The sequence below is a fragment of the Doryrhamphus excisus genome, linkage group LG2 (genome assembly GCF_037039965.1).
Source record: "Doryrhamphus excisus strain RoL-2023G ecotype Guam linkage group LG2, RoL_Dexc_Guam_v1.1, whole genome shotgun sequence".
Taxonomy (NCBI): Eukaryota; Metazoa; Chordata; class Actinopteri; order Syngnathiformes; family Syngnathidae; genus Doryrhamphus; species Doryrhamphus excisus.
This window is the reverse complement of record NC_136358.1, coordinates 19,958,520-19,984,133: the sequence shown is the minus strand read 5'-3', so window position 1 is coordinate 19,984,133 and position 25,614 is coordinate 19,958,520. Positions and strand designations below refer to the sequence as shown.

The 25,614-nt window shown below is 44.2% G+C and overlaps 4 protein-coding genes across 4 annotated transcripts; 2 read left to right on the top strand and 2 right to left on the bottom strand.

Annotated features, from left to right (window-relative positions):
• Positions 1–170: 170 nt before the first annotated feature.
• Positions 171–4,305, top strand: tigarb (TP53 induced glycolysis regulatory phosphatase b). Its single transcript, XM_058077077.2, has 6 exons — positions 171–260; positions 342–379; positions 527–648; positions 775–852; positions 952–1,062; positions 2,643–4,305. The coding sequence occupies exons 1-6, from the start codon at positions 229–231 to the stop codon at positions 3,003–3,005; spliced, it is 744 nt and encodes a 247-aa protein (XP_057933060.2). The 5' UTR covers positions 171–228; the 3' UTR covers positions 3,006–4,305.
• fgf23 (fibroblast growth factor 23) lies at positions 3,273–5,676 on the bottom strand. Its single transcript, XM_078787684.1, has 3 exons — positions 5,251–5,676; positions 5,071–5,174; positions 3,273–4,895 (listed from the first exon to the last, which is right to left on the bottom strand). Exons 1-3 carry the CDS (start codon positions 5,495–5,497, stop codon positions 4,458–4,460), a joined length of 789 nt encoding a protein of 262 aa, XP_078643810.1. The 5' UTR covers positions 5,498–5,676; the 3' UTR covers positions 3,273–4,457.
• Positions 5,677–11,133: 5,457 nt separating this feature from the next.
• Positions 11,134–13,306, bottom strand: LOC131132260 (fibroblast growth factor 4B-like). The gene is made up of 3 exons (XM_058077726.2): positions 12,297–13,306; positions 12,051–12,154; positions 11,134–11,445 (listed from the first exon to the last, which is right to left on the bottom strand). The coding sequence occupies exons 1-3, from the start codon at positions 12,589–12,591 to the stop codon at positions 11,269–11,271; spliced, it is 576 nt and encodes a 191-aa protein (XP_057933709.2). The 5' UTR covers positions 12,592–13,306; the 3' UTR covers positions 11,134–11,268.
• Positions 13,307–21,701: 8,395 nt separating this feature from the next.
• On the top strand, positions 21,702–25,391 carry rad51ap1 (RAD51 associated protein 1). The gene is made up of 9 exons (XM_058078671.2): positions 21,702–21,954; positions 22,033–22,082; positions 23,072–23,195; positions 23,256–23,350; positions 23,570–23,638; positions 23,713–23,802; positions 23,870–24,046; positions 24,939–25,073; positions 25,137–25,391. Exons 1-9 carry the CDS (start codon positions 21,938–21,940, stop codon positions 25,262–25,264), a joined length of 885 nt encoding a protein of 294 aa, XP_057934654.2. The 5' UTR covers positions 21,702–21,937; the 3' UTR covers positions 25,265–25,391.
• Positions 25,392–25,614: the final 223 nt, after the last annotated feature.

The window sequence follows — 25,614 nt, the reverse complement described above, 5'->3', positions numbered from 1 at the left end:
CAACCACACATTGTACCTCAATAATTTCTCAATAAATTGGCGAAAAATCACAAGACTTCTCTTTTCTGGGCTTCTATTAGCGGTGTTAACCTGTTTGCGTCCACTAGAGGGCGGCATTGTTGCTTTACAGGACTGTCTTCATCTGCGCAGACTCGAGAATGAAGCAATGACGTCCACGGCTACGTCATCACTGCGCGCTGCGAATCAGGAAGTGCTCTGTGCCGGAAAATGTTTACGTTCACTTTAACCTTCGTTCGTCAGTAAGTGTCTTTTAATGTAAATCTCACCGCTACTATGTAAATATATAACAATTTAACATGTTTTTTCATGTGTTCACACAGTGGAGAAACGCAGTACAACAGGGACAAGCTATTGCAAGGTATTTGTCTTATTTGTGTGTAATAGTAGCAGGTTAGATGTTGAATATAACAATGTATACAGTGTGACACACATATATAGCATTAGATTGAATTGGGACCGCTTTTTAATATGGCATAATGTATATTCTCCGGGTGTTGTGTTCCAGGCCAGGGTGTGGACACCCCACTCTCGGACACGGGTGTACGGCAGGCCGAGGCCGTTGGTCGATACCTGGCGGACGTTCCATTCAGCGAGGTGTACGCCAGTAACCTCCAGCGGGCCGTGCAGGTATTTTTACCTTTTCCCGGCGTTTAGCTGTCGTCACAGTACATATATTGATATATCATATATCATATGACTTGTAATAATAAGAGACGTGTTATATAATCCGCGTGATTTGACTTCCCACGCGAGACTGCTGAACACATCCTGGCTAACAACACGTGCTCCTGTGGCGTGGAGCTGCTGCTGGAGCCTTTGCTAGCGGAGAGGGTGAGCCATCTTGACCTCGAGTTGATGTTAGCATGTTCGCACGTTAGCGTGTTAGCATGAGTGTCTTCCTTGAGTTTCAGCGTTCTTGTTTGTTTTCAGGGTTTCGGTGTCGCCGAGGGGCGACCCAAGGAGGAGCTGAAGAACATGGCCAACGCTGCCGGTCAGTCGTGCCGGGACTTTACGCCCCCTGGTGGAGAGACATTGGAGCAGGTGAATATTCAGATCGATACTTTTAATGTTATAAAAGCCATTCTCAAATCAACATATCAATACTTTTTATTTTATAGTAGTAATATAATATAAGAAAATATGTATATATAATAATCATTTTATTCAAAATGATTTAAATTATTTGTGCAATTTAATGTCGTTTATTTATTTTCCACATTATTATTTGTTATTATACGGGAGCCATGCAACAACATTATCTATTTATCTAGCTCTCTATCTAGCTCTCTAGCTCTCTCTATCAATCTCTCTCTCTCTCTCTCTCTCTCTATCATCTATCTCTCTATCATCTCTATCTCTCTCTCTCTCTATCCATCTCTCTCTCTCTATCATCTATCTCTCTATCATCTCTCTCTCTATCCATCTCTCTCTCTCTATCATCTATCTCTATCATCTCTTTCTCTCTATCCATCTCTCTCTCTCTATCCATCTCTCTCTCTCCCTCTCTCTATCCACCTCTCTCTCTCTCTCTCTCTATCATCTCTCTCTCTGTCCATCTCTCTCTCTCTCTCTCTCTATCCATCTCTCTCTCTATCCATCTCTAGCTCTCTCTCTCTCTCTATCCACCTCTCTCTCTAGCTCTAGCTCTCTCTATCCATCTCTCTCTCTCTATCCATCTAGCTCTAGCTCTCTATCCAGCTCTCTCTCTCTATGCATCTCTCTCTCTCTATCTATCCATCTCTCTCTATCTATCCATCTCTTTCTCTCTCTCTCTATCCTCCTCTCTCTCTCTATCCATCTAGCTCTCTAGCTCTAGCGCTCTCTATCCATCTCTCTCTCTCTATGCATCTCTCTCTCTATCTATCCATCTAGCTCTCTAGCTCTCTCTATCCATCTCTCTCTCTCTCTCCCTCTCTCTATCCATTTCTCTCATTCTCGCTCTCCCTATCCATCTCTCTCTCTTTCCATCTCTCTATCATCTTTCTAGCTCTCTATCCATCTCTCTCTCTCTATCCATCTCTCTCTCTCTATCCATCTCTAGCTCTCTCTCTATCCATCTCTCTCTCTCTATCCATCTCTAGCTCTCTCTCTATCCATTTCTATCTCTCTCTCTCTATCCATCTCTAGCTCTCTTTCTGTCTCTATCCATCTCTAGCTCTCTCTCTCTCTATCTCTCTATCTAGCTTTCTGTAAATAGTTTTCATTGGGATAGTAGTATTTATTCCGTAGTATTTTATTTTCTGTTGTGTGAAATACCATGGGAACATATTTACTATGGTTTAGACATCGTTTATGTTGCTGTTTATTAGCTTGGCTATGCTATAAATCACCCTGTACTTCAATGTACTTCATGGTTTAAAGTAAAGAATATGGTCAATATAATACACTTTGGGGGCGGGGCCTAGTGGGTACGTTTGAGGGGGGGTTAGCTTTATGTAGGCGCTAATGTTTATTCATGTTTGTGTAACAGTATACGCCCTTTAAATCACATGTATGGACTTGGAATGATAATAATCATGTTGACATTCCCTTAGCTTAGCATAGCATAGCATAGCATGCACCAGTAGCTGCTCGGTCGTCTAAAACTTCGATCCATTTCAAGCTTCTTTTGTTCCTTCCAGGTGAAGCTGCGATTCCAAAAATTCCTGAAGCTCCTTTTTGCCAAGATGCAGGATGCGCAGGGCTGGGGGTTGCCCGCGGCCGCCCCGGACGAGGAAGGCGCGCAGCGGTCCTCGGCCCACGTGCTGGTCGTCAGCCACGGCGCCTACATCCGTGTGGCCGCGCGTCACCTGCTGGAGGACCTGAAGTGCTCGCTGCCCCCCGCCTCCAAGATGTCCCAGCTGCTGTCCCCGTGCCCCAACACGGGCGTCAGCCGCTTCGTCCTCACCCTCGCCGCCTCCTCGTCCGGGCCCGTCCTCCATGGCGCTCGCTGCGTTTTTGCCAACAGGAAGGACCACCTGGAAACGCTCAGGACTGACCTCTAGCCTGGACGGGGGGCGTTCGGCATCGAACAGGGTAACCATTGATCATCTTATTTATTGATCTGCAACACTTTATGGCAATCTTCGAGTTTACGTGTGGAGGAGGAGGAGCGGCGCCACCGCATCACGCCATCGTGTGTACCCATGTGACCGGTGGGAACACGCCGCCGCCATCGATACGTGACAGCTCAACGAATGAAATTAGCCAAGAAAACACAGACAGGAAGTCATCGTCAACAATCTTTGGACCTCTCACTCTTTGTTGTTTGCTTGGCTTTTATTGAGCAAACTACTACACAAACTGTGTACTTCATACTCCCTAATGGTGGCTGTGTACATAGTACTGTGTGTACTCCAACAGCGGTGGCTGTGTACATAGTACTGTGTGTACTCCAACAACAGTGGCTGTGTACAAAGTACTGTGTGTACGCCAACAACGGTGGCTGTGTACACAGTACTGTGTGTACTACATACTCCTTAATGGTGGCTGTCTACATAGTACTGCGTGTACTCCAACACTGGTGGCAGTCTACATAGTACTGTGTGTACTCCAACAGCGGTGGCTGTGTACATAGTACTGTGTGTACTCCCAACAACGGTGGCTGTGTACATAGTACTGTGTGTACTCCAACAACAGTGGCTGTGTACACAGTACTGTGTGTACTACATACTCCTTAATGGTGGCTGTCTACATAGTACTGCGTGTACTCCAACACTGGTGGCAGTCTACATAGTACTGTGTGTACTCCAACAGCGGTGGCTGTGTACATAGTACTGTGTGTACTCCCAACAACGGTGGCTGTGTACATAGTACTGTGTGTACTCCAACACTGGTGGCAGTCTACGTAGTACTGTGTGTACTCCAACAGCGGTGGCAGTCTACATAGTACTGTGTGTACTCCAACAACAGTGGCTGTGTACACAGTACTGTGTGTACTACATACTCCTTAACGGTGGCTGTGTACATAGTACTGCGTGTACTCCAACAACGGTGAGTACTACTACCGCATGTTTATTAGTTCTGTACGTAGACACAATACAATGACGATATACTGAATGTGTACTCCTGATGTGTATAAATAACATAAATAAGGTAAAGAATGTACTTCAATAAATAAATCATCTTCACTGACAGGAAGTCCTGTTTGGAAGTTGAGGATTATGAATGAATATTTACATCATATTTACATGAAATGGTTGCACTGACAATTGATTAGGCACGCCAGCGACCCGCACTACTTCATGATGAAGTATTGTGGGGTACTTTAGTACAGATAGTTGAAATAAAAGCCTTATGAAGAGATACTGCAGGTGTGCCTAATGATTGAAGTTATTGATCTATAATACCTGGATTATTGAAGTGTTTCTTAGTAATAAATACACGCACGTCCACGATGGTCTCACAAGTCTGGAGGAAACGCCGTGACATCCGGAGTGGAGCTCCCAGGTCCAACATCATCCCACGGTTCCGCCGCTCCTCGGGCTGGCCGGGTTGGCTGAGTGGACTCCCCAGGGGTCGTGCGGTGCCGGCGGCGGTTGCTGCTGCTGGAGCATCTCCCGGGACGCGTTCCTCCCTTCCTCCCCGGGCTCAAGCTCCAGCTCAGTCTCCGCGTCCGGCTCCGCGTCGTCCTCCGGCACGGCCCTGGAATCGGATCCCTCGCCGGCGTCCGGCAGCCGGTTCCTCCTCTCCCGGTGCAGCAGGAGGCGCTCCAGCGGCACCGTGCTCTTCTTGGGCAGGAAGAGCGACGTCTGCGGCAGGTTGAGTCCCGCGGAGAAGACCTGTCGGGAACCCTCCAGGTCGAGCAGGATGCCGGTCCGGCTGGAGTAGAACACGTCCCGGTTGTTCTCCAGGAGTTTGTGGTCGAACAGGCAGTCGTCACGGAGACACACGGACTGAAAAAAACACTTTTTTTTTACATTTAATATATTTTTTCTACATATTCTTACATACCTTGTTAAACATTACCTTGTTCGAGTCCGCTATTATTATTAATCGGTCAACAAAACCCACGAAAGTATGCTAGCGTGGAAAAGGTGAACTGGTGCCAAAGAAGCCATGAGAACTTACAGATGAGAAGGGTGTTCCATCCAGGTCCATGCAAAGGTACCGACTGCTTTTCACGCCCAGGATAGCGAGACGTTCTCGGGTGTCAGCCTTCAGCATGATGACGCCTGCGCACAACCGTCCCAACAACAAGAAGACATGAACGAATGAATGGAGGCATGCACTCAATTAAGGACAACGTACTGTATGGCCCCCTGCTGGTGGTCTTCCGCACGGTTCCGTCCAGTTTGATCTCCAAGTAGAAGTTGTTGAGCTCCGTGGAGGTCTGCAGGTGGACGTACCTCCTAGGGTTGCCCCAGTTGGAGCCCACCAAAGGTGACGGGTTCGGGGCCGTCTCCGCGCCAGGGACCCCCTGCACGAGGGCCACCAAGGCGAGCATCCATCGGGCCGGCGCGGCCCTCCTTGCCCCCGGTCTCCTGTGCGCCTCCATCCTGCAGCGGTCCGATGGTGGAAGTGTGCTGAGCTTCTGAGGTTCTCCTTCTCCGGTTGCTCTTTAAGAACCCGCGCTCTCGCCACTCCTGCTTCCATACTTTGCGGGGGAAAAACACCAACTCGCCCCCGAACGCAGATGAGCGGCTTTGCAGCGGCGGAAGGGCCACTTCCACTCGGGTGTTTACGTCTAAGCCCCCCCCCCCCTCCTCCTCCTTCTCAGACCGCTTGGCCTCCTGCTCCTGTTTTATTTTGGTACTTCGTCATCATTGCCGCCCCCTTGTGGACAATTAAGTCCTTCTGGGCGGGAAGGAAGGGAAAACCACAAACATGTCACGTTTTTTTGTTTTTTTAAATGTTCCACAATTACACCGTTTTGACAAAAAACGTAAGGGGTTAGTATGTCGTTTTTTTCATTTTTTTCAACTTGCTTCTAATGCACTTTTCTGGTAAAAAAAAACCAAGGGAAACCTCACACACGCTCATCAGGGGGCCCAGAAGCACCCAAAAAGGGCATAAAACGACAATCTTTGAGGGGGTGATTTTTGACAAAAAACGTAAGGGGTTAGTATGGCGTTTTTTTCATTTTTTTCAACTTGTTTCTAATGCACTTTTCTGGTCAAAAAAACAAGGAAACCTCACACACGCTCACCAGGGGGCCCAGAAGCACCCAAAAAGGGCATAAAACGGCAATATTTGAGGGAGTGATTTTTGACAAAAAACGTAAGGGGTTAGTATGGCGTTTTTTTTCATTTTTTTCAACTTGCTTCTAATGCACTTTTGATACTACCTTTTGTTTACTGCAATTGTACATTTTGTTACTGTATATGTTATTGTTTAATATTTATTCTGAACGGCACCTGCCACTTTATATTTATATTCTTTTCCTTATTTTTATTTTTACTTTCTACAAAATGTGGAGTAGTGGAGTTGCACTCAAATTTGGTTGTATGCAATTACAATGACAATAAAGTTGATTTTGATTCTGATTCTAATAAGGGGTTTGTATGTCGTTTTTTTTTCAACTTTCTTCTATTGCACTTTTCTGGTTAAAAAAAACCAGTGGAAACGTCACACTTGCTCGACAGGGGCCCAGGAAACACCGAATAACAGCATAAAATGGCGGTGTTTGAGGGCGATAATTTTTGACCAAAATCATAAGGGGTTAGTATATTGTTTTTTTTCCAACTTTTTTTTCAAAAATTTTTTTCTGACTTTTCTGGTTAAAAAACATTGGGGGAAATCTCACATATACGTGTATATATACATACTTATATATTAGGGCTGTCAAAAACAACACATTAACGTAGGTAACTAATTTACTTCATCAATTGCAATTACATAATTAATTTTTTTAGGGGTGTGAATCGCAGCATTCGATACACATCCAGCGATACCATACTTTAACGATACATGGAATTTTCTCAATTCGATACGATACGATAATCAATGAGTTCAAATCAATGTGATTCGATATATGGTGATATATAATATTTCTTGCGATATGATGCAATTCAATATGATGCAAATAAGCAAAGAAAAAAATTGAATTCAGTAGAAAAAGTCCTCCAAAAAGGATTTGGCTTTATTCCTTCTAGGCACTTGGCAGTAAATGCAACTAAAGTGTTTATTTATTTATTTTTTACTATTCACTATTTCTTCATCATCTTTCTTAAAACAGCAACACTTTAACATGGCTACTATGTCATTCCAAGAGCAGTGGTTCAGTGGTGGAATCAAACAATTAAGCAATAAGCATCACCTGCTGTGTTGAACACTCGTGGGGGGGGGGGGGGGGGGAACTTGTTCTGACCTGATTTGCTTGGTTCTTCTCCGGTGTCCGACGAGGAACTAGACGGGGGGGTCTGCATGTACGCAGACGGACGTTTTGCATGTCCAAACATAACGTTTAAACGTTGCAGGGGCGGGGGGGGGGGTAAATTACAGAAACTTCCTCGCTGCTGCTAGCTAGGAACGTCCATTCTGTTTTCCTAGTAGTACTAGTACCTGTATGTTCCTCTCGGCTTCCGTCCGTAGTCAATACAAAACGCCAAATAATGATGGTGCATTCAATGCGCCTGGGGAACAGTGTGTATGCAGCGTGTATGCTTGTATGTGTGTTTATTTGGATTTGTATGTATGTATGTATGTATGTATGTATGTATGTATGTATGTCTATATATAAATATGTGTATAGATATGTATATTTCTGTGTACATGTACAACGTGTATATGTATGTATATATACTTGTGTATAGATGTGTATATATGTGTATGTGTATACGCATATGTATATCTTTATATATGTGGTTATGTGTATATGCATGCGCATATATATGTGTAAATGTTTGTATGTGTATGTATATATATATATATATATGTGTATATTTGCATTCATATATATCAATAAATGTGTGTATATCTACATGTGTATGTGTTTATATGAATTGTGTATATATGTGTGTAAATGTGTATATATATTTAAGTGCACATGTGTGTATATAAGTTTTATATACTGCTATGTATAAGTACTTTGTAGTCTGTACTGACCTGTGCAACACATCCATTGTTTGTCCAGCAGAGGGCGTCCATCCTACGGTGACATGGTGGGCAAACAGTACATAAAGTACATACAGTATAAAAGTACATACAGTACATACACATAGGAGTACTTGTCTTTACAGTTACATTTAGTTACATTTAAATGACAATGATGAAGGATTGGAAGATTGGAATATTAGAAAAGCAATTTTGACTGTCAAAATGTGGTGTGAATGACTGAATTGATATGCTGTTGACATATGAATGTAGCATGAATATCTACATAATGTAGCATGAATATCTACATAATGTAGCATGAATATCTACATGAACCAAGTGTAGGAAGAATGGAAAGAAACATGTAACATGTAGCATGATAGCGCAGAAGTTATACTGCAGAAGTTATACTAAGTGTTAGCATGCCAACATTAGCCCATTAGCATACTAATTGTAACATGATCATAACAACAACATTAACACATATAACAATAATATGGGCTAAAAATGCTAGTATGCTAATGTTAACATGTTAACATTGCAAGCATTGTAAACTAGCATACTAATTTTAACATTAACACATTTAACATTAAAATGGACTGAAAATGCTAGTATGCTAATGTTACAATGCTTGCAATCTTAACATGATAACATTAGCATACTAGCATTTTTAGCCCATTTTAATGTTAAATGTGTTAATGTTAAAATTAGTATGCTAGGGCTAAAAATGCCAGTATGCTAATGTTAACATAGCATTGTAACATTAGCATACAACAACATACAACATTAGCATACTAATTTTAACATGAACACATTTAACATTAAAATGGACTAACCATGCTAGCATGCTAATGTTAACATGTTAACATTGCAAGCATTGTAACATTAGCATACTAGCATTTTTAGCCCATTTTATCAGTAGACATCTATTTAAACACGTTGCCTGGTGTTAGCGCCTGATCTTAACATGTAATATTTAGCATGGCGATATTAACATAGGAGGTTTTTATCCATTTTCAAAGGCAGACACTATTATGCTTGGTGTTAACATGTTAATGTTAGCATGTTAGCATTGCTAGCATGCTAAAAGTAGCATTTTTAGCCATTTTTATTATCAAGAAAAGTGGCTAGATATCAGCGCTTAACTGCGATGTGTTATCATCATATAAACAAATGTAGCTTTAGCTTACAACGGATAAATGAAGTGAAGTGTTGTGTCAGTGAGCGCGAGTCCCACACCAGGTCAGCGGGCGGTTATGTAAAAGTTTTTTTTTTATTGGTTTGGCGTCAGGAATACAGTGGAGGGCTGTGCACAGCACATATGTACAAAAATAAAGATACATCCAAACCATAAGGCAGCAGGTGAGGGCGCTCGTTTGGGCTCATGCAGCGGCACGTTGAGTATCTTACAGCATATTCTTTTTTTGTCAACAAAAACATCAGCAATTTCTTCCTGGTGGAGGCTGAAAGCGGCTCCGCGGCGTTTAATTGACGTTTATCGCGACCACCACCAGGAAGCAGAAGGTGCTGCTTCTGCTTGCAGTCCATGCAAGACAGCTCCTCCACAAAAATAGGCAGCGCTCTTCTCTTCTTCTCTCCCACGGAAAGTTGTGTGCTGCAGTGAAATGCGTCCTGTTAGGCTGAGCTAATGTTCTGCACCACAGAGCTGCGTTTGTCGCAGCTGTGAGTGGCCACCCCCCGTAGCTCCTCCTCCACCGGGTGCAGAATGGGGTGAGGTTCCCCAGGCTCGCTAGGTTAGCTCTGATCCTCAGCTAGTTTCACTTATTATTTTGTATGTTCCTGGGTTGCTAGTGACCACAATAGAATAACCCATGACATCATGTGCTGCATTGACCTTTCACAGAGTGCCGCCCACTCATCACTAATCACACACACGCTAGTAGGTTAAAGGTCAAGGGCATGTGGATGTCTTTACTTGGCTAAAGCATCAGATGCTTTTAAAGTTTAAGGCAATATTTACATTTTTCATATACGGTCTCAGTCTCCATGACTTGCAGTCCATCCGACCACAGCAAAGAAGCAGAGATCTTTTAAAGCGCCTTTCAGTTTGAGGCCCAACTTCTGGGTCGTCATTCCTATTTTTGACTCTGCCGGGTGTCTCTTACATGCTAGTTAAAAGGGGCGGATGAGGGGGGGGGGGTTGGAGGGTGGGGACGCCAAGGCACCTTATAGTCTTCCAGCGAGTTAACATTGCAAGCACTTTAACATTAACATAACAACAACATTAACACATTTAACATTAAAATGGGCTAAAAATGCTAGTATGCTAATGTTAACATGTTAACATTGCAAGCATTTTAACATTAGCATACTTGCATTTTTAACCCATTTTAACATTTAACATTAAAATGGGCTAAAAATGCAAGCCCATTTTAATGTTAAATATTGGCTAACAATGCTAGTATGCTAATGTTAACATGTTAACATTGCAAGCATTTTAACATTAGCATACTTGCATTTTTAGCCCATTTTAACATTGAATGTTTAACATTAAAATTGCAAGTATGCTAATGTTAAAATGCTTGCAATGTTAACATTAGCATGCTAGCATTTTTAGCCCATTTTAATGTTAAATATGTCAATGTTGTTATGTTAAAATGCTAAAAATGCTAGTATGCTAATGTTAAAATGCTTGCAATGTTGACATATTAACATTAGCATTCTAGCATTTTTAGCCCATTTATATGTTAAATGTGTCAATGTTTACGTTAGTAATGTTACTAATGTTAAAATTAATAGTAATGTTACTAATGTTAAAATTAGTAACATTACTAACGTTAACATTGACACATTTAACATATAAATGGGCTAAAAATGCTAGTATGCTAATGTTAACATGTTAACATTGCAAGCATTTTAACATTAGCATAGTAGCATTTTTAGCAGCAATCTAGCAACGCCATCCTTTGAGGTCATTGGAGACATTTTTAAAGTTGCTTTTCTTCCATGTCGATGTACACACTCTGCGGACTAAAGTATTGGGACACCTGCAGGAGGAACAGGTGGAGATGTGTGCGGAATACTTTTGTCCGTAAGGTGTTTGAGCACGCACCGAAAGGCCCGTGAAGCAGCACAGCAGTGTAGCATACAAGTACAAAGATAGCATAAAGGAAGGGTGTGCGCCCCTCCCATCCTTGTCACATTGGCGTCTTATACGCGGCGTTGTTACCTGGAGGAAAAGAAAAAAAGAGTCCACGTGTGCAAATGGTGGCGTCACAGCCGAGGGAGGAAGTGCGTGCCGGTGGAGGCGGTGGTGGCCTTGTCGCCTCGCCGCGCCCGCCCGTGCCTGCTGAGGGCCACGTAGAAGCCCTTGTAAACAAAAGACTCGTAGGCGTTGTAGTTGTTGGCCAGCAGTGTCTCCTTGAACTTGCACTCGGCGCCAAAAAGCCTCTAGGACAGAAACAGAAGCGGGAAAAGGGGGAGATTAACCAAAGAAATGTAAGTAGTAAGTAGTAGTAAGTAAGTAAGTAAATAAGTAAGTAGTAAGGCGGGCATCTGCACAGACACCTATTTGTTTGACACTCGTCTAAAATGTCAAACTAACCGTCATAAATGCCAAGTAGTGATTTATTTATGGTTAACGCTACAAAAAAAACTATTTTTAAATATATTATTTTTATTTTTTATATTAAATTATGATTATATAATAATATTTATATATATATTTTATTTTATATTTTATATAATATAATATATTATATATATTTTATTTTTTATATTATGATTATATTAAATTATTTTTTATTTAGATATATATTATTATATATCATATTTTATATAATATAATAATATATATATTTTATTTTTACATTATATTATTTTATTTATATATTTTTTAAATAACTTTTCTTGCTTCATTGAGATGATCTGCTAAAAAGAGGTCTACCTGTTCTGTACAGTTTTTTCTTTAAAAAAAAAAAAAGACTTAAAAAAGACCAATACACGATGGCCCAGTGCACGTGCCACGCCAGGTCACGCCCCCCCTACAGACGTACCGTCCCATAGAGCCTCCCCCTGCGGCTCATGGCCACAAAGAACTCCGTCTTGACCCCCAACAAGCTGACCACTCCTCGGTCCACGCTGGAGATCTGAATGAGACCTGAAGGCAGGGGGAGGGAGGGAGGGGGGGGGGGACACACATGTTAGCATCATCATCAACATCATTTGAGAGGCTGGTGAACACTTCCGGCTCCTTCCGCGCATGCGGAACTCTTTTACGCACACGGTCGGTGCAAACTCACTGTACGGGTCTTCCAGGTGCGCGCCGCCGATGCTTCCGTCCGGCAGCACCTGCAGGTGGAAGCCGATGCCCACGTTGCAGTAGAGGCGGCGCACCCGCTTGATGCCCTGCAGGTAGTCGCTCTGCCAGCTCAGCTCCAGCCGCCCCCCAGGTAGACCCAGGTACGAGCGGGAGAACAAGGTCTCCCAGCGCCGCTCCAAGTCGGTGCCATTAGTCGCGCTCGGGGCGGCCACCCCCCAGAGACATGCCCAGAGCAGCAGAGCCGCCGCCGGCAGCGTCCTGGCCGGGCTCGTCATGCCGCAGAGGCGCCTTTGCGCAGTCCAACTCGGGGGGGCAAGCCGTCACCTGCCCTAAGAACGCACCTCGTCGTACTTGTCGCCCTGTGACATTGGGGGGGTGAAGGCAACTCAAGGCCCCATGGCCCGGGATCCGGGAGGGAGGGAGCGCGTCCGAGCTTGAAGTGGTGCCGGCGGCGACGAGCATCTTTCGCCGCCTCGTTTGCCGGGGCCGGCCGGGGTGGAGGGACACCGCAGAGGCAGCTCACCTTGGCCCTGCTGACGCTGTCATCCCTCTAAATGACATCACTGTGACTGCAGCACCCCCCCCCCCCTTTCACTGCACCCCCACTGAAAAAAAAACCGAGTCACGAGTGGGAGAAGGGAGGAGGTGGAGGAGAGAAGCAAATGGGGTCCAGGAGTCCGGGAGAGACAGTTCTGATGGGGAAGATGGGGGGTGATGCACCTTCACACCCTCGCCAGCCAAGACACACGATGTTCACAGCAAGAGTTTCCTGTTGTGCCTTTCAAAATAAAACACCTACTTGTATTTGCGGAACAAGATTCAGGAGAACTGAACCGCCTCGTCACCAAGCTGTGCCAGTTTGTTCCACAGGGGGCAGCAGTGAGTCACATTTTGTTTTTGAAGTTTTTTCTTGAAGTACTTCAAGGGAACCTACTGTATTATGCTCATGGCGGGAGTTGTGGACTCCCGTATTCCACAAGCTGACCTATTCCAGCTTTATTTCCAAACCAGTCTGGTTTAACTGTTCCCACCCTTGGCCCGCCCACTCAGCTTCTACCCGGGCACGCCCATACAAGGAAGTCCGGCTCGCTGTGACGTCACAGTTAGGAAAACTCTCGGAGAGCCAATCCCAAACTTCCTTCAGGGCTCACTTCCAAATCTGCCAACCTCTTAATGTGAAACTTTGCCGCGGTTTAACACTACAATGCGACATTCCATACGGAATAATAATACGTAATGTTGTGATGTTACGGAATAACATCACAACAATGCTGTGATCTTTTATGATCCATCGTCTGGCTAATTTTATTTATTAGCTTTTTCATTGTAGCGCTTTCCGCTTTTATTTTGAAAGCATATGGATCTTTGTGCTGGCTCCCTCTCCGGGTGGGGTGGGATTTGACTGACACGGGAGACCTCCGGCATGGGAGGGAGCGCATGGGCCGGGTGGCAGAGCGTGTTTGACATTCATTGGTGTTGAGCAATCACGGCATGGAACAGATAGACGGACGGAGGGATCCTGTATCTCCGACGCTTACATTTTGGACCGCGGCCGCTGCCTTATTTAGCAGGAAGGTGCAAAAGCACTTGACACTTCCTGTGAGACGTTTGTCCAGGACGTTTACACAAGCAAACATTTGGCCCGCTCACATTGCAAGTGCGAAATACAGATACGATGCTATTGTTTTTCATTAGCATAAATTGTACTAGTACAGGTTATAATTAGGAGCACGGTTCAATCTCCTTTGCATCCCTGGTTGCATCCTGTAGGGAGCTGCTGGGACACTCGGGGGGATTCCCAACACGTCACAGAGCGCCGCGGCGTCCCGTCCCAAGGAACCCGTTGCCACGCTAGCAACCAGAGACACCTTGGTACCCTGCTAGTAAACAGCTGCCAAAAGATATCAATCTAGGACATCCATTCTAGCTGTTTCCTGCTGTCCGCTTCCTGCCCGTGGGTGAAAATGTGGTTCTGCAGAGCCAGCATGCTGCCTTGCACAAGGCCACGCAGCGTCTGAATAGACAAAAACGTGCTGCCCTATTGACGAGTGAAACCTGATTCGATGCAGCGTGGACACTTTTAATGAACACTATACGGCTTAAAGCATGACGGTGCGTCCACGCCGAGCACACGCACCTGAGCTTTGATGCAAAGGTGATCACGCTCAGGGTTATTGGGCATCGGCTGTCTCCTGTCATCCATTTAGTGCACACATGCAATCCATGAGAACGTGGGCCACGGGGACTTTAGCCCACGGTCCGTGTAAGTGGACCCAGTGGGTTGCAAAGCTCACAGCAATGAGCGTTGATTAAGTCGGGCTTTAAAGAGGAGCAGCTGAGGGGGGGGGGGTATTGGGATATTGGGCTATTTCTGGAATGACATCAGAATACTTGACATAGACTATCATAATTAGCATTGACGTATATTAGCTGCACAAGCATCCATTTTCTACAGCGCTAGTCCTCGTTAGGGTGACGGGTGAGCTGGAGCCTATCCCAGCTGACCTCGGGCGACAGATCACAGGCGAGATTCAATTCATTTTCTACCGCTTATCCTCTCGCGGGGGTGCTGGAGCCTATCCCAGCTGGACTGGTGGCCAGCCAATCACAGGGCGCATATAGACAAACAACCATTCACACTCACATTCATACCTATGGACAATTTGGAGTGGCTAATTAACCTAGCATGTTTTTGGAATGTGGGAGGAAACCAGAGAAAACCCAAACTCCACACAGAGATGGCCGAGGAATTGGAATTGAACCCGGGTCTCCTGGCTGTGAGGTCTGCACGCTAACCACTCGCCCGCCGTGCAGCCCCTATTTTGGTTATTCGTTCATTTTCTACCGCTTATCCTCATGAGGGTCGCAGGGATGCTGGAGCCTATCCCAGCTGTTCTCGGGGGCGACACCCTGGACTGGTGGCCAGCCAGCCAATCACAGGGCACATATAGGCAAACAACCATTCACACTCACATTCATACCTATGGACAATTTGGAGTGGCTAATTAACCTAGCATGTTTTTGGAATGTGGGAGGAAACCGGAAAACCCATGCATGCACAGGGACAACATGCAAACTCCACACAGAGATGGCAGAAGAATTGGAATTGAACCCGGGTCTCTTAGCTGTGAGGTCTGCACGCTAACCACACGTCCACCGTGCAACCAACGATTCACATTCTGCAATTAAGCCAGCGTGCATGTTCAAGCACGGGGCGATTTCAAGCACGTTCTTCCATGCTCCGCCATGGTGGCGGTTGCACCGGCGACCGGTAGAAAGAAGACTACAATGTGTAGCTTGTGCTCACTCGCAGCAATGCAGTGATCAATACACCAAAAGAAAAGTAGAATCAGGACGACTAAATAGTGAGCTGGTGGTGGGGGTGGGGGTAGGGCGGTGGGGTTGATTCTCGCTGAGTCAGCTGATCATTAATTCAGCAGCCAGAGTAACCTTCTACTCCTGCACCAGCTCTCCAAGGGTACACAGCCTGTGCACCTTGCAGAGGTGGACACTGCCAAAGTGAGGGCGGCGGTGGTGCTAGGGGACTTTAATGGTAATGGTTTCATTTCATTTGAACATGCATCAGATTACAATTGAATGCATCCCATAATCGGTTCCCAGTTCCACACGTCCAAAAAGAGTAGGAAGAAGCAAAGCTTATTAAATCCTACCCCTCCATCTGGTACTTTTACAATCAGTAACTGTTACATTTGTTCACTTCCTGCTTTCCATAATACAGTTTAAGTTTTTTTTTTTTTTTTTTTTTAAATAATGTACCTTGTACCGAAGTACGAGGTGATATGACCATACAATACCCAATACCCAAGCAAACGGCGCATATCTCATATATCTGCTTGTCAAAAATGGGCCCCAGGCCGCACGTTGGACAACACTGGTTTAGAGTGCTGATTTCATTAAGGTTCGAAGTTTCGACAGTCTAATGGAAAAACAGTTTCCTTTTAATACGTGAACTTTCCTTATTGGCTAAAGGGCGGCGTTAACCGTCTCAGCTTGCGGCGCCGTTCACGATTTCGACTGTACGATCTTTGTCCATTTTATATTTCGGGAAACGGTAGACTTTGACGAAAGCCCTTGGCACCCTTGCTAGCCAAAGACTGTACTGTACTGTACTAGACCCTGGACCTTGATTGGCGTCATTCATTTCTCCGTCCGACACCACAAACATTTCCTGTACCTGACTTTTAATGTGAATACAGTCTGAATCTCATCCCGGCCATGAGGACTGAGGGAAGTGACGGGTGTCCGATGAGGACTTAATAAGGGGGTCAGCGAGGGCGACGTTTGACTGCTTTGTCATCTAGTCACTTCCAAAAAGCAAGATATCCTCCATTATTGTTCGCCGTATGGCTTCATGGGTGGATTTACGATTCCAAACCGTACCGCGGCGAGCTGGATGAGTCCGCTTGGTGAACTACGACCCTACACTAAAGCCTGTGAAGCTTACGGATGTGTCCGCAAAGTCGACATTACGCTGCTCAGGCCTGGGAAACAACCAAAGTTGTCGATTTTGGTTTACGAGAAGATGCAAACATCAGAGGTGTCAGCTGCTGAGTCGCCAGTCCGTTCCCTACATGCTCCTCCTTCCTCTCTCCGGGGAACCCAACACTGAGCCGGAGAATGCGAGGAATCCGCTCACACATTTTTCCCGCCGGTTTGCTCCTTCTCACCCCCCCCATAGGATGAAAACCACACCGGAGGCGAGCGGCGGATCAAGGCAATTTGGAGGACGGGTGAAGCGGGAGCGCCAGGAATGGTGCAGGGCTTGAGAGCGGTCCCGAGAGAGAGGGATGCTGTCACTCAGCCAGCACAACAAAGATCTGACTGGTTTATTTCTGTCGTGGCCTCCGATGGATGACATCTACACCCGCAGGGAGTTCATCAAAGCTTTTGGAGCATGGCCCGTCCCGGAGAGGAGCTAACGAACGATACTCCAGAAGAAACCCAGGATACGTCAGCTTTACCCAAAATGTCATCAAAAGTCACTCTTACTATTTCTACACATAAAAAAAGAAAAGACCTTCTGAACCAATCAACACGGGAAGAAAGTCATTTCTGGAAAGGACAACAACAACAATGCTGAGCCGGCTGGTCTGGTGTGTAACTTATCCCACTCGGACACGAAGCCACCTCAAGTTGTGATGATGCTCCTCTTCTTCGCTGCTCTCTGTCCTCCTCTGGCGTCCAGCAAGTGAAAGGACATCCCACCTGGAGGCGTGCGACTACGTTCCAACGCAGTCCAAAGACATAGAGCAGATAAAAAGAATCAAAGTGTCAATCATCAAAGAATCAACAGAATTGAGAACAACACTCAATTCCCACCATAAGATCTGCATATTAGCCGAACTATAGCAACATTATTATAAGAACTACGTTGCTGCCGTAGTGACACCTCGCCACACCACGAAACTACTGTATACTGTTCAGTATTTTATGTTGTAATGAAATGTACCCGTCCTCACAGAATAAAACCTTGTTGATGTTTTATTAGCTGGCTGCGTCCCGTTACATGCATGAACTAGCTGCCTCTTGACATGCGTTCATGTCTCACCTAAGGATTGTGGCTGATGAGCAATATTCCCCCCAAAAAAGTGCTCTTTTCATTTCCTTACTAATAATTCTCAGTTTGAATGTGATTTTGGACCAGCTGTCTGTAGACGCACTTTAGGGTCCTGAGCCAGTAGTTGAGAATCTGACTTAATGTAAACCCTCCATGCTAAATGCCTCCAGAGAACATACTAACTCCTTATTTCTAAAATGACAAATACTTCAACTTGCTGATATAGTTCATCTTCAAACAGTTAAAATAACGCATAAGGCTAAAAAAATAAGCAATTAGCTAAAAATGTCATCCAATACTTCTCTACAAGAGAGGAGAAATATGATCTCAGGGAAGAAGTACATTTGAAACACTTACGTATATGCTAGGACTACGTTAGCGTTAGCATAGCATTTCAGTATGTGGAATCAAACTATGGAATGGATTGAGTAAGGACCTCAAACAATGCACAACGATGAGCCAATTCAAGAAACAATACAAGCAGTTGATGTTTGCTAAATACAAGGATGAAGAGTCTTCAACCAGTCATGATGTGCTATATATATATATATATATATATATATATATATATATATATATATCACTATATTGACACTTACTATGGTACCCATTATGGCATTGGATGCTCATATCACCTCGTACTTCGGTACATGACAAAAAATAAAAAAATTAAAAAAATATTTTAAAAACTAAAAAAAAATGTATGAAAATTTATAAAATCAATTAATAAATAAAATAAATTTGCTAAATACAAGGATGAAGAGTCTTGAACCAGTCATGATGTGCTATATATATATATATATCACTATATTGACACTCACTATGGTACCCATTATGTCATTGGATGGTCATATCACCTCGTACTTCGGTACGAGGTACATTATTTAAAATAAAAAAAAAACTTTTCCCGTTTCCCAAAATATAAAATGGACAAAGACAAGCGGATAAGCGTCCCGATTTTATCGTACAGTCGAAATCGTGAACGGCGCCGTAACCAGTGTTGTCCAACGTGCGGCCTGGGGCCCATTTTTGACCAGCAGATATATGAGATATGCGCCGTTTGCTTGGGTATTGGGTATTGTATGGTCATATCACCTCGTACTTTTTTTTTTTTTTATACAATAACTAAGGGACCTGGTGTTGCCATCAGAGAATTGATGAAAAGCGGTCCACTAAGCTAAAGTTAATTTCCATTTAAGGACCGAAATAATACTAATTATTTTAAGTCAAAATAGCAACTAAATGCTGATTAATATTTTTCTTGAATATAAAAAACAAAAAAAAATTAAACTGCATTATGGAAAGCAGGAAGTGAACAAATGTAACAGTTACTGATTGTAAAAGTACCAGATGGAGGGGTAGGATTTAATAAGATTTGCTTCTTCCTACTCCTTTTGGACATGTGGAACTGGGAACTGATTATGGGATGCATTCAATTGTAATCTGATGCATGTACAAATGAAATTAAACCAATACCATTACCATTACATTCACGCGCAAATAATAAAGGGCGGAAAGCAGCAGTGATATTTGGGGAATGGCTATCGGTGCTCCGGTTTAATTGAACATCAACATCAACACCAAGTCCGGTTTGAGGCTGACAATGATGGAAATCAAACTAAAAGCTATTATTGTAATCAATGCTTGCTGTTTTCTAAATGCGTGCAGTCGCCGGCCTGCATTCACGTCCCTAGCAATTAGCTTTGTGGCTGCCGTGCGCATGTGTGCGCCCTAAAAAGAAACAAAGACCAAAAGAGCATGTACTTAAGACGACAAGGTCTTGGAAAACAAACTCCGGAAGCCACTGATTGACAGATGTGTCTGCCCACCACCAAAGACGCGTCTGTGCTGCGGTTCGCTGTCGCTATGCCACTAGAAGGACATTTGATGCGAAGGTCATTTCCAGGTTACAAATAACCGGATATCCGAAACAGAGAGGAATTCATCCAGCCAGATTTAGTCTGGAACGCTGGAAGATAACTGGCAGAGCACCAGTGTGAGGACACCTAAAAAAAAATATATACTGTATCTCCAACATGGGGACAAAGAAATCCTGTTTGGTTCACACAATAACAAAACGTGGCCGTGCAGCTAAATATTCCACGCGGCGACGCAAATAAAAGCGGAACGACCATACAAGGGCACCGGCACTGGGAAGGAGAGCGCCCCACGTAAACTACCACCCTGGAAGGCGGGCGTACAACATAATGATGGCATTCATCATGTGAGCGGTCGGGTACGGGGGCTGGGGATGTTCGTGCATCCTGACCACTTCCAACCAACACGCTCAAATTATCGCCGACGACCTCAATGCTGCCAGCTGTGGGCTGATCCATCATCGCCTTCAGGTCGAGTCAAATGATCAATCGCAAAAGGTGTGTCCCATTATGTGCATTCTTTGCCACCTCTTTTTTTTTTTTTTTTTAGCTGTTTTTATATATTTACAACACACACAAAAGAGGATGATGGGCAAGGTTGCAAAAAAGTGCACCTTTACTTGTTGTGTTCTACTGGTAGTCACATGTCTGCTTGGGAACATCATGTATGTGAAAAACACACATGGCTACCACGTCCCAATGTAAATAGGGAAAAGTGTTTATGAGTATTATGCTAACTGAGCATTTAGTCCAGGGTATTACACAATCAAAATATTGACATCTGCACACAAGCAAAATATTGCCACCGCAGTGTTTGCATGGCAGGATCTGATATTTTGGTCACGGAAGCTCTGGAGGAGTTTTGGAATGCGCGACCACAGGGCATTTGGCCCCGGGGTTGCGTGTCTGCTTTGCTTGACACGGACCATCACATCCCAGAGCGTCTCCTCCAGGTCCACTTTGTGACAAACCACAGACGACAAACCACCCACTCGCACCAAACGGGAAAATGACAAGCCTCGCGGCGGGACAATTCCTTCTTAGAACTGCATCCAACCCCCGAGTGTGGGCGACTGGGCGGCCCGCAGACGCGACAGGTTCGTAGGTACCTCTCAGGACGGAGAGACCGGCACTTCAGAGTGGTGCTGCCCTCTGGTGGACGTCCGGCAGCACACCTCCATTTTTATCAGTGACCACACCGAGTCTGTCACCACGCGATCCGCACTGGACACGTGATCGGTTCTGCACATGCGCAACAGCACTTCTGCGATATCAAAAATGCTATGGTAATTATTATTTTTTAAATTAAACTTTTAAATATATGAACACAAATAGTCAATAACAATTCACCAAATGTTTGTCTGTTTTTCTCAGTAGTAAAAATCATAATAAAAAGATACATTATGTTGTGATTTCTCCATTCTTACACATACAGCATGTTCACGTGAACGTAAAATAGCTCGAGGGATGACGTAGATTGCAGATGCGTGGTACAACTGGGCTTGGCTCATATTGGTCGCACTTTCTGGACATGCGCAAAACCGATCGCGTCGTGACAGCCTAATCACACCTGCAGACTGAAAAAGAATTAAAAAAGCAGTTATACTTAATATCTATAGGTATTTAACACTTATGTACACAAAGCGATATACAATTAGTAATGTCATATTTATACGGTAATTGCAGTATTATTAAATACTACCGCATATTATAAAATGCAGTATCCTCTGAGGACCCCCACCGTGGCCCTGTTGTAATGGCACGAACGTAAGCTATTTCACCGCAGCAGATTCGACACTTATTTGTTAAAACAAAATAAAACTGAGTACCCTACATGTGCTTACTTTTACGCATATACGGGAAAAGACAAACAAATATTGCCAAATAAGAACATATTTAAATTTTCTTATCATGTTTATCTAAGTTAGCATTCAAACGGATGTCCTTTGTCGTCACTTCTCTTCCTTCTGGCGGGCGGCTTCAAAACAACAACGAAGCAACAAGAGTCTTTACGCTGCTACAAGTCCGCACAAAATGCTTTTATTACGTCGAATAATCTAACGCTAGCGTTTCCAGGTGCTTTGCTACTTTAGCTTGTGAGCGGCGCGGCTGGCTAGCAGGCTAGCAGCAAGTGTCGATTAACGGAGTTAAGTTGTTAGCGTATAAATGGAGCGACCGTCGAGGTTTGTCAACGTACTCAATAAACTACACAACATAGTTTGTCTTGATAACTTGACATGGAAAGTGTTTGCTACTTACAGGAAGACGAAGACTGTCAATTACTGCGAGACCAGGGACTTTGACGACGATGGTGAGTTTATTATGTCGATTAACCGAACAAATGCTCGCTCGTCCATTGATTAGGTAAGCCCTCGTCATGTGGCGTCCTCCAAATCAAGAGGAAGTGACCTAAAAAGATGTTATAGCGTTTAATATGTTTAGCATAACAATCATTGTGACGTGGCCCGATTGGGCATTTGCAATTGGCATTGACAAGGTGGAACATCCGGGCACTTTATGACGTGTATGCTGCCAACCGGTAGTCGCCATATTGATGTTGGGCATTCTATACAGCTGAAATGAACATTTAAATAACATTTAAGAAATATAATGAATACCCCTAAACATCAGTTCACCTATTCTGCCTTAGTTCTTGGCAGAGTCATGTGATTTTATTTATAGTAATGTAAACTATTTATGTGACACTCTTACTTTGGTACCCCCCTTACAGGATGTGCTGTTATTTTGAAGGCCGGACCTGGTCGGTTACAGTAACAGTTTTGGGAATAATATACTATAGTTCTCTTAAAAACATGAGGGATATTCAGATTCCGGGTGAAATTTCACAATGAATGTAATATTCACTTCAGGCTTTACTGGTCAACTTCGTAAAAAAACAGCTAAAATGTGAACATTCAGCAGTAATTTTAAGAAGAAAGTCAAAACATTAAAATAAAAGTTGTAATAGAGCCAGATAATGGCATAATTCTACAAGAATAATGTATTAATGTCATTCTAGTAGCATAATGTTGAAATATACTAAATTAATGAAGTTTTAATTTTTCAAAAAGGAGTTGTGATATAAGAATGAAGTCTAAATATTATAGGAATAAAGTCATAATTATGAGGGGAAATTGAAATAGTGGGGAAAAAAACAAGTAATCACAAGCATAAAGTCAAAATATTTGATATATAAATAAATAATATATATATAAATAAATAATATGGGGGAAATAATGTCTCTTAAAGTCATAATATGAGAAGCAAACAAACCAAAGGAAGTTGTAACTTTGTCCACAGACGACGACTTTGCCAGCGTGAAGCCCCCACCCAGTAAAAAGCCCAGGGAGGGGGGGCTGAAGCAACAGGAGCACAAAAAGCCCTCAAGCCAAGAGTCCAACTCACCAAGTCAGAAGGTGGACAGGTAGGTGAGAAAAATGGCCGCACAAAGAAATGTGTTTGTTGACCACACGTCCTCTTCCAGAAAACCTTTAGATGAGACGCCGCTGACTCGGGATCTGGAGGCTGCCATCACGCTCTCCCTGCTCAATAATCCAGATGGGATTCCCGGCGGGAAAGGTGGGAAATGTTCCCGGCAGGCACACATCATTGATAAAATTGCTGAATTAGGTCATGATGTTGAGCAACACAAACACAAGGTGCATTTACTGACATTTGGATCTTGGTCACTTCACAGAATGAGTAATAATAATAAATAGCACCATAAAATTGTCCCGATTTTCCAAATCCAACTATACTTGAAAAGTATATGAATGTTCATTCAATGTTGTATTTTAGAAGCAGACGAGAACACAGAGCCCCCCTCCCTGCACCGCTCCAACTGCAGCGTGGACTCATCCCTCTTGGGTATACGCTCACGGCCTCATCCAGGTCATCAAGCATGAGATCACGTCACAACGTTGCCTTTTCTTTTCCCCCAGGATTGGATACAATCTCATCGGAGAAAGACGGCAGACGGAGAAAGGCCGTCCAGGATGATGAAGACGACTACCGACCCAAACTGACGCCAGGTTCTGCACCCCCAACCCCTTTCCCCCGAGTTTGATTTTGGACCAAAGCTTTAGCCTTTCATTGCAGATTCGGAGAGTGACGACGCTTTCAGCGAGGGGGCCGAGAGCGAGGATGAGGAACTCACAGTGAAGAAACCCAAAAGGAAGAAGACGACGACGACGACGAGCAGGAAGGACAAGACTCGGGAGCGTCCCGTCTCTAAAGAGGAACCTCCAAAATTGAAAGCGCAGCCAAGAACAGCAGGTTGAATATTTCCATTTTGGGTAAAAGGCTGGGGGGGGACTTTGGCATTTTATTTTTCTTGTAATATTTTAACTTTTTTCTCATATTTTGAATTTATGATGGGAATATTATAACTTTTTCCTGACATAATTTTCCAAAATATCTTTTGTATTATTTGGCAGTCGCACGGCAGTCGAGTGGTTAGCGCGCAGACCTCACAGCTAGGAGACCAGGGATCAATTCCACCCTCGGCCATCTTTGTGTGGAGTTTGCATATTCTCCCCGTGCATGTACTCCGGGTACTCCGGTTTCCTTCCACATTCCAAAAACATGCTAGGTTAATTGGCGATATGAATATGAGTGTGAATGGTTGTTTGTCTATATGTGCCCTGTGATTGGCTGGCCACCAGTCCAGGGTGTACCCCGCCTCTCGCCCGAAGACAGCTGGGATAGGCTCCAGCACCCCCGCAGCCCTTGTAAGGATTATCGGTAAAAATGAATGAATGAATGATGTTTTGCAAATTTGGAGTGGTCAGACCGGAGCAGGAGGGGATAGAAAAGAAGAAAAAAGAAAACGGCGGGGGGAGTGCATTTTTAGACAAAATGTCTAAACAACGATGCCACAACAATGCTACTCCGGTTTCCTCCCACATTCCAAAAACATGCTAGGTTAATTAGCGACTCCAAATTGTCCGTAAGTATGAATGTGAGTGTGAATGGTTGTTTGTCTATATATGCCCTGTGATTGGCTGGCCACCAGTCCAGGGTGTACCCCGCCTTTCGCCCGAAGACAGCTGGGATAAGCATCCGCAGGTCACAAATGGCCCCAAGGGCGCTTTGGACACCCGATTCAGATGAAGCTATTACTGATTGAAGCTTATTTTAAAGTTGCATCATGCTTCTCTGTCTGCAGCACCTTCCACTCGCGCAAGGAGCCCCCCCACGCTTCAACTCGCCACCAAAATCCCAACTTCGACAGCCACCGTGCCTAAAGCTGCAGTCTCAATGAGCCCAACAGGGGGCAGAATTCCCAAATGGAACCCACCAGGTACGGGAAGAAGTTGTCAACCTCCATTCATCCATCCATTAAAAAAATATATTTTCTATGCAGGCCAAATCGGGAAAAGTCCGTCTTCATCCCAGAGTCCCCCAATGAGGTCTCCAGGTCAGGGTCTGCGACTGGGACTCTCCCGTCTTGTACGGGTCAAGCCTCTCCACCCCAGCGTCGCCACCACCTGACACCAGGAATCAATCAGCTTTTAACAGCCGCTTGTAAATATTTGTTTTTCCAATATCCTGGTTTTATTTCAAAGGTGCCATGAAATGTCTCTAATGTGTACAGCGTGTGAAAATAAACTTTGAACCAACTGCAGTCAATTTGAAATTGTACTTGAAATACTGTCATACTGTAGTTGTCCGCCAGTAAATAAGTACAATGAAATGGTGTGATTATCAAATCAATCTACCGCTTTTCCTCACGAGGGTCGCGGGGGGTGCTGGAGCCTATCCCAGCTGTCTTTGGGCGAGAGGCGGGGTACACCCTGGACTGGTGGCCAGCCAATCACAGGGCACATATAGACAAACAACCA

What these genes read in the sequence shown, in the direction of transcription:
- fgf23 (XM_078787684.1), bottom strand. Translation starts at nt 5,497, where the DNA reads ATGGAGGCGCACAGGAGACCGGGGGCAAGGAGGGCCGCGCCGGCCCGA. An exon ending in CACCAGCAGGGGGCCATACA is followed by an intron (nt 5,175 to 5,250) that starts GTACGTTGTCCT and finishes GGTTGTGCGCAG; the next exon opens with GCGTCATCATGCTGAAGGCT. An exon ending in ATGGAACACCCTTCTCATCT is followed by an intron (nt 4,896 to 5,070) that starts GTAAGTTCTCAT and finishes TGTTTTTTTCAG; the next exon opens with TCCGTGTGTCTCCGTGACGA.
- LOC131132260 (XM_058077726.2), bottom strand. Translation starts at nt 12,591, where the DNA reads ATGACGAGCCCGGCCAGGACGCTGCCGGCGGCGGCTCTGCTGCTCTGG. An exon ending in GCACCTGGAAGACCCGTACA is followed by an intron (nt 12,155 to 12,296) that starts GTGAGTTTGCAC and finishes CCCTGCCTTCAG; the next exon opens with GTCTCATTCAGATCTCCAGC. An exon ending in GGGGGAGGCTCTATGGGACG is followed by an intron (nt 11,446 to 12,050) that starts GTACGTCTGTAG and finishes TTTCTGTCCTAG; the next exon opens with AGGCTTTTTGGCGCCGAGTG.
- tigarb (XM_058077077.2), top strand. Translation starts at nt 229, where the DNA reads ATGTTTACGTTCACTTTAACCTTCGTTCGTCA. An exon ending in ACCTCCAGCGGGCCGTGCAG is followed by an intron (nt 649 to 774) that starts GTATTTTTACCT and finishes TTCCCACGCGAG; the next exon opens with ACTGCTGAACACATCCTGGC. An exon ending in GTGGAGAGACATTGGAGCAG is followed by an intron (nt 1,063 to 2,642) that starts GTGAATATTCAG and finishes TGTTCCTTCCAG; the next exon opens with GTGAAGCTGCGATTCCAAAA.
- rad51ap1 (XM_058078671.2), top strand. An exon ending in CAGGGACTTTGACGACGATG is followed by an intron (nt 22,083 to 23,071) that starts GTGAGTTTATTA and finishes CTTTGTCCACAG; the next exon opens with ACGACGACTTTGCCAGCGTG. An exon ending in CCAAGTCAGAAGGTGGACAG is followed by an intron (nt 23,196 to 23,255) that starts GTAGGTGAGAAA and finishes GTCCTCTTCCAG; the next exon opens with AAAACCTTTAGATGAGACGC.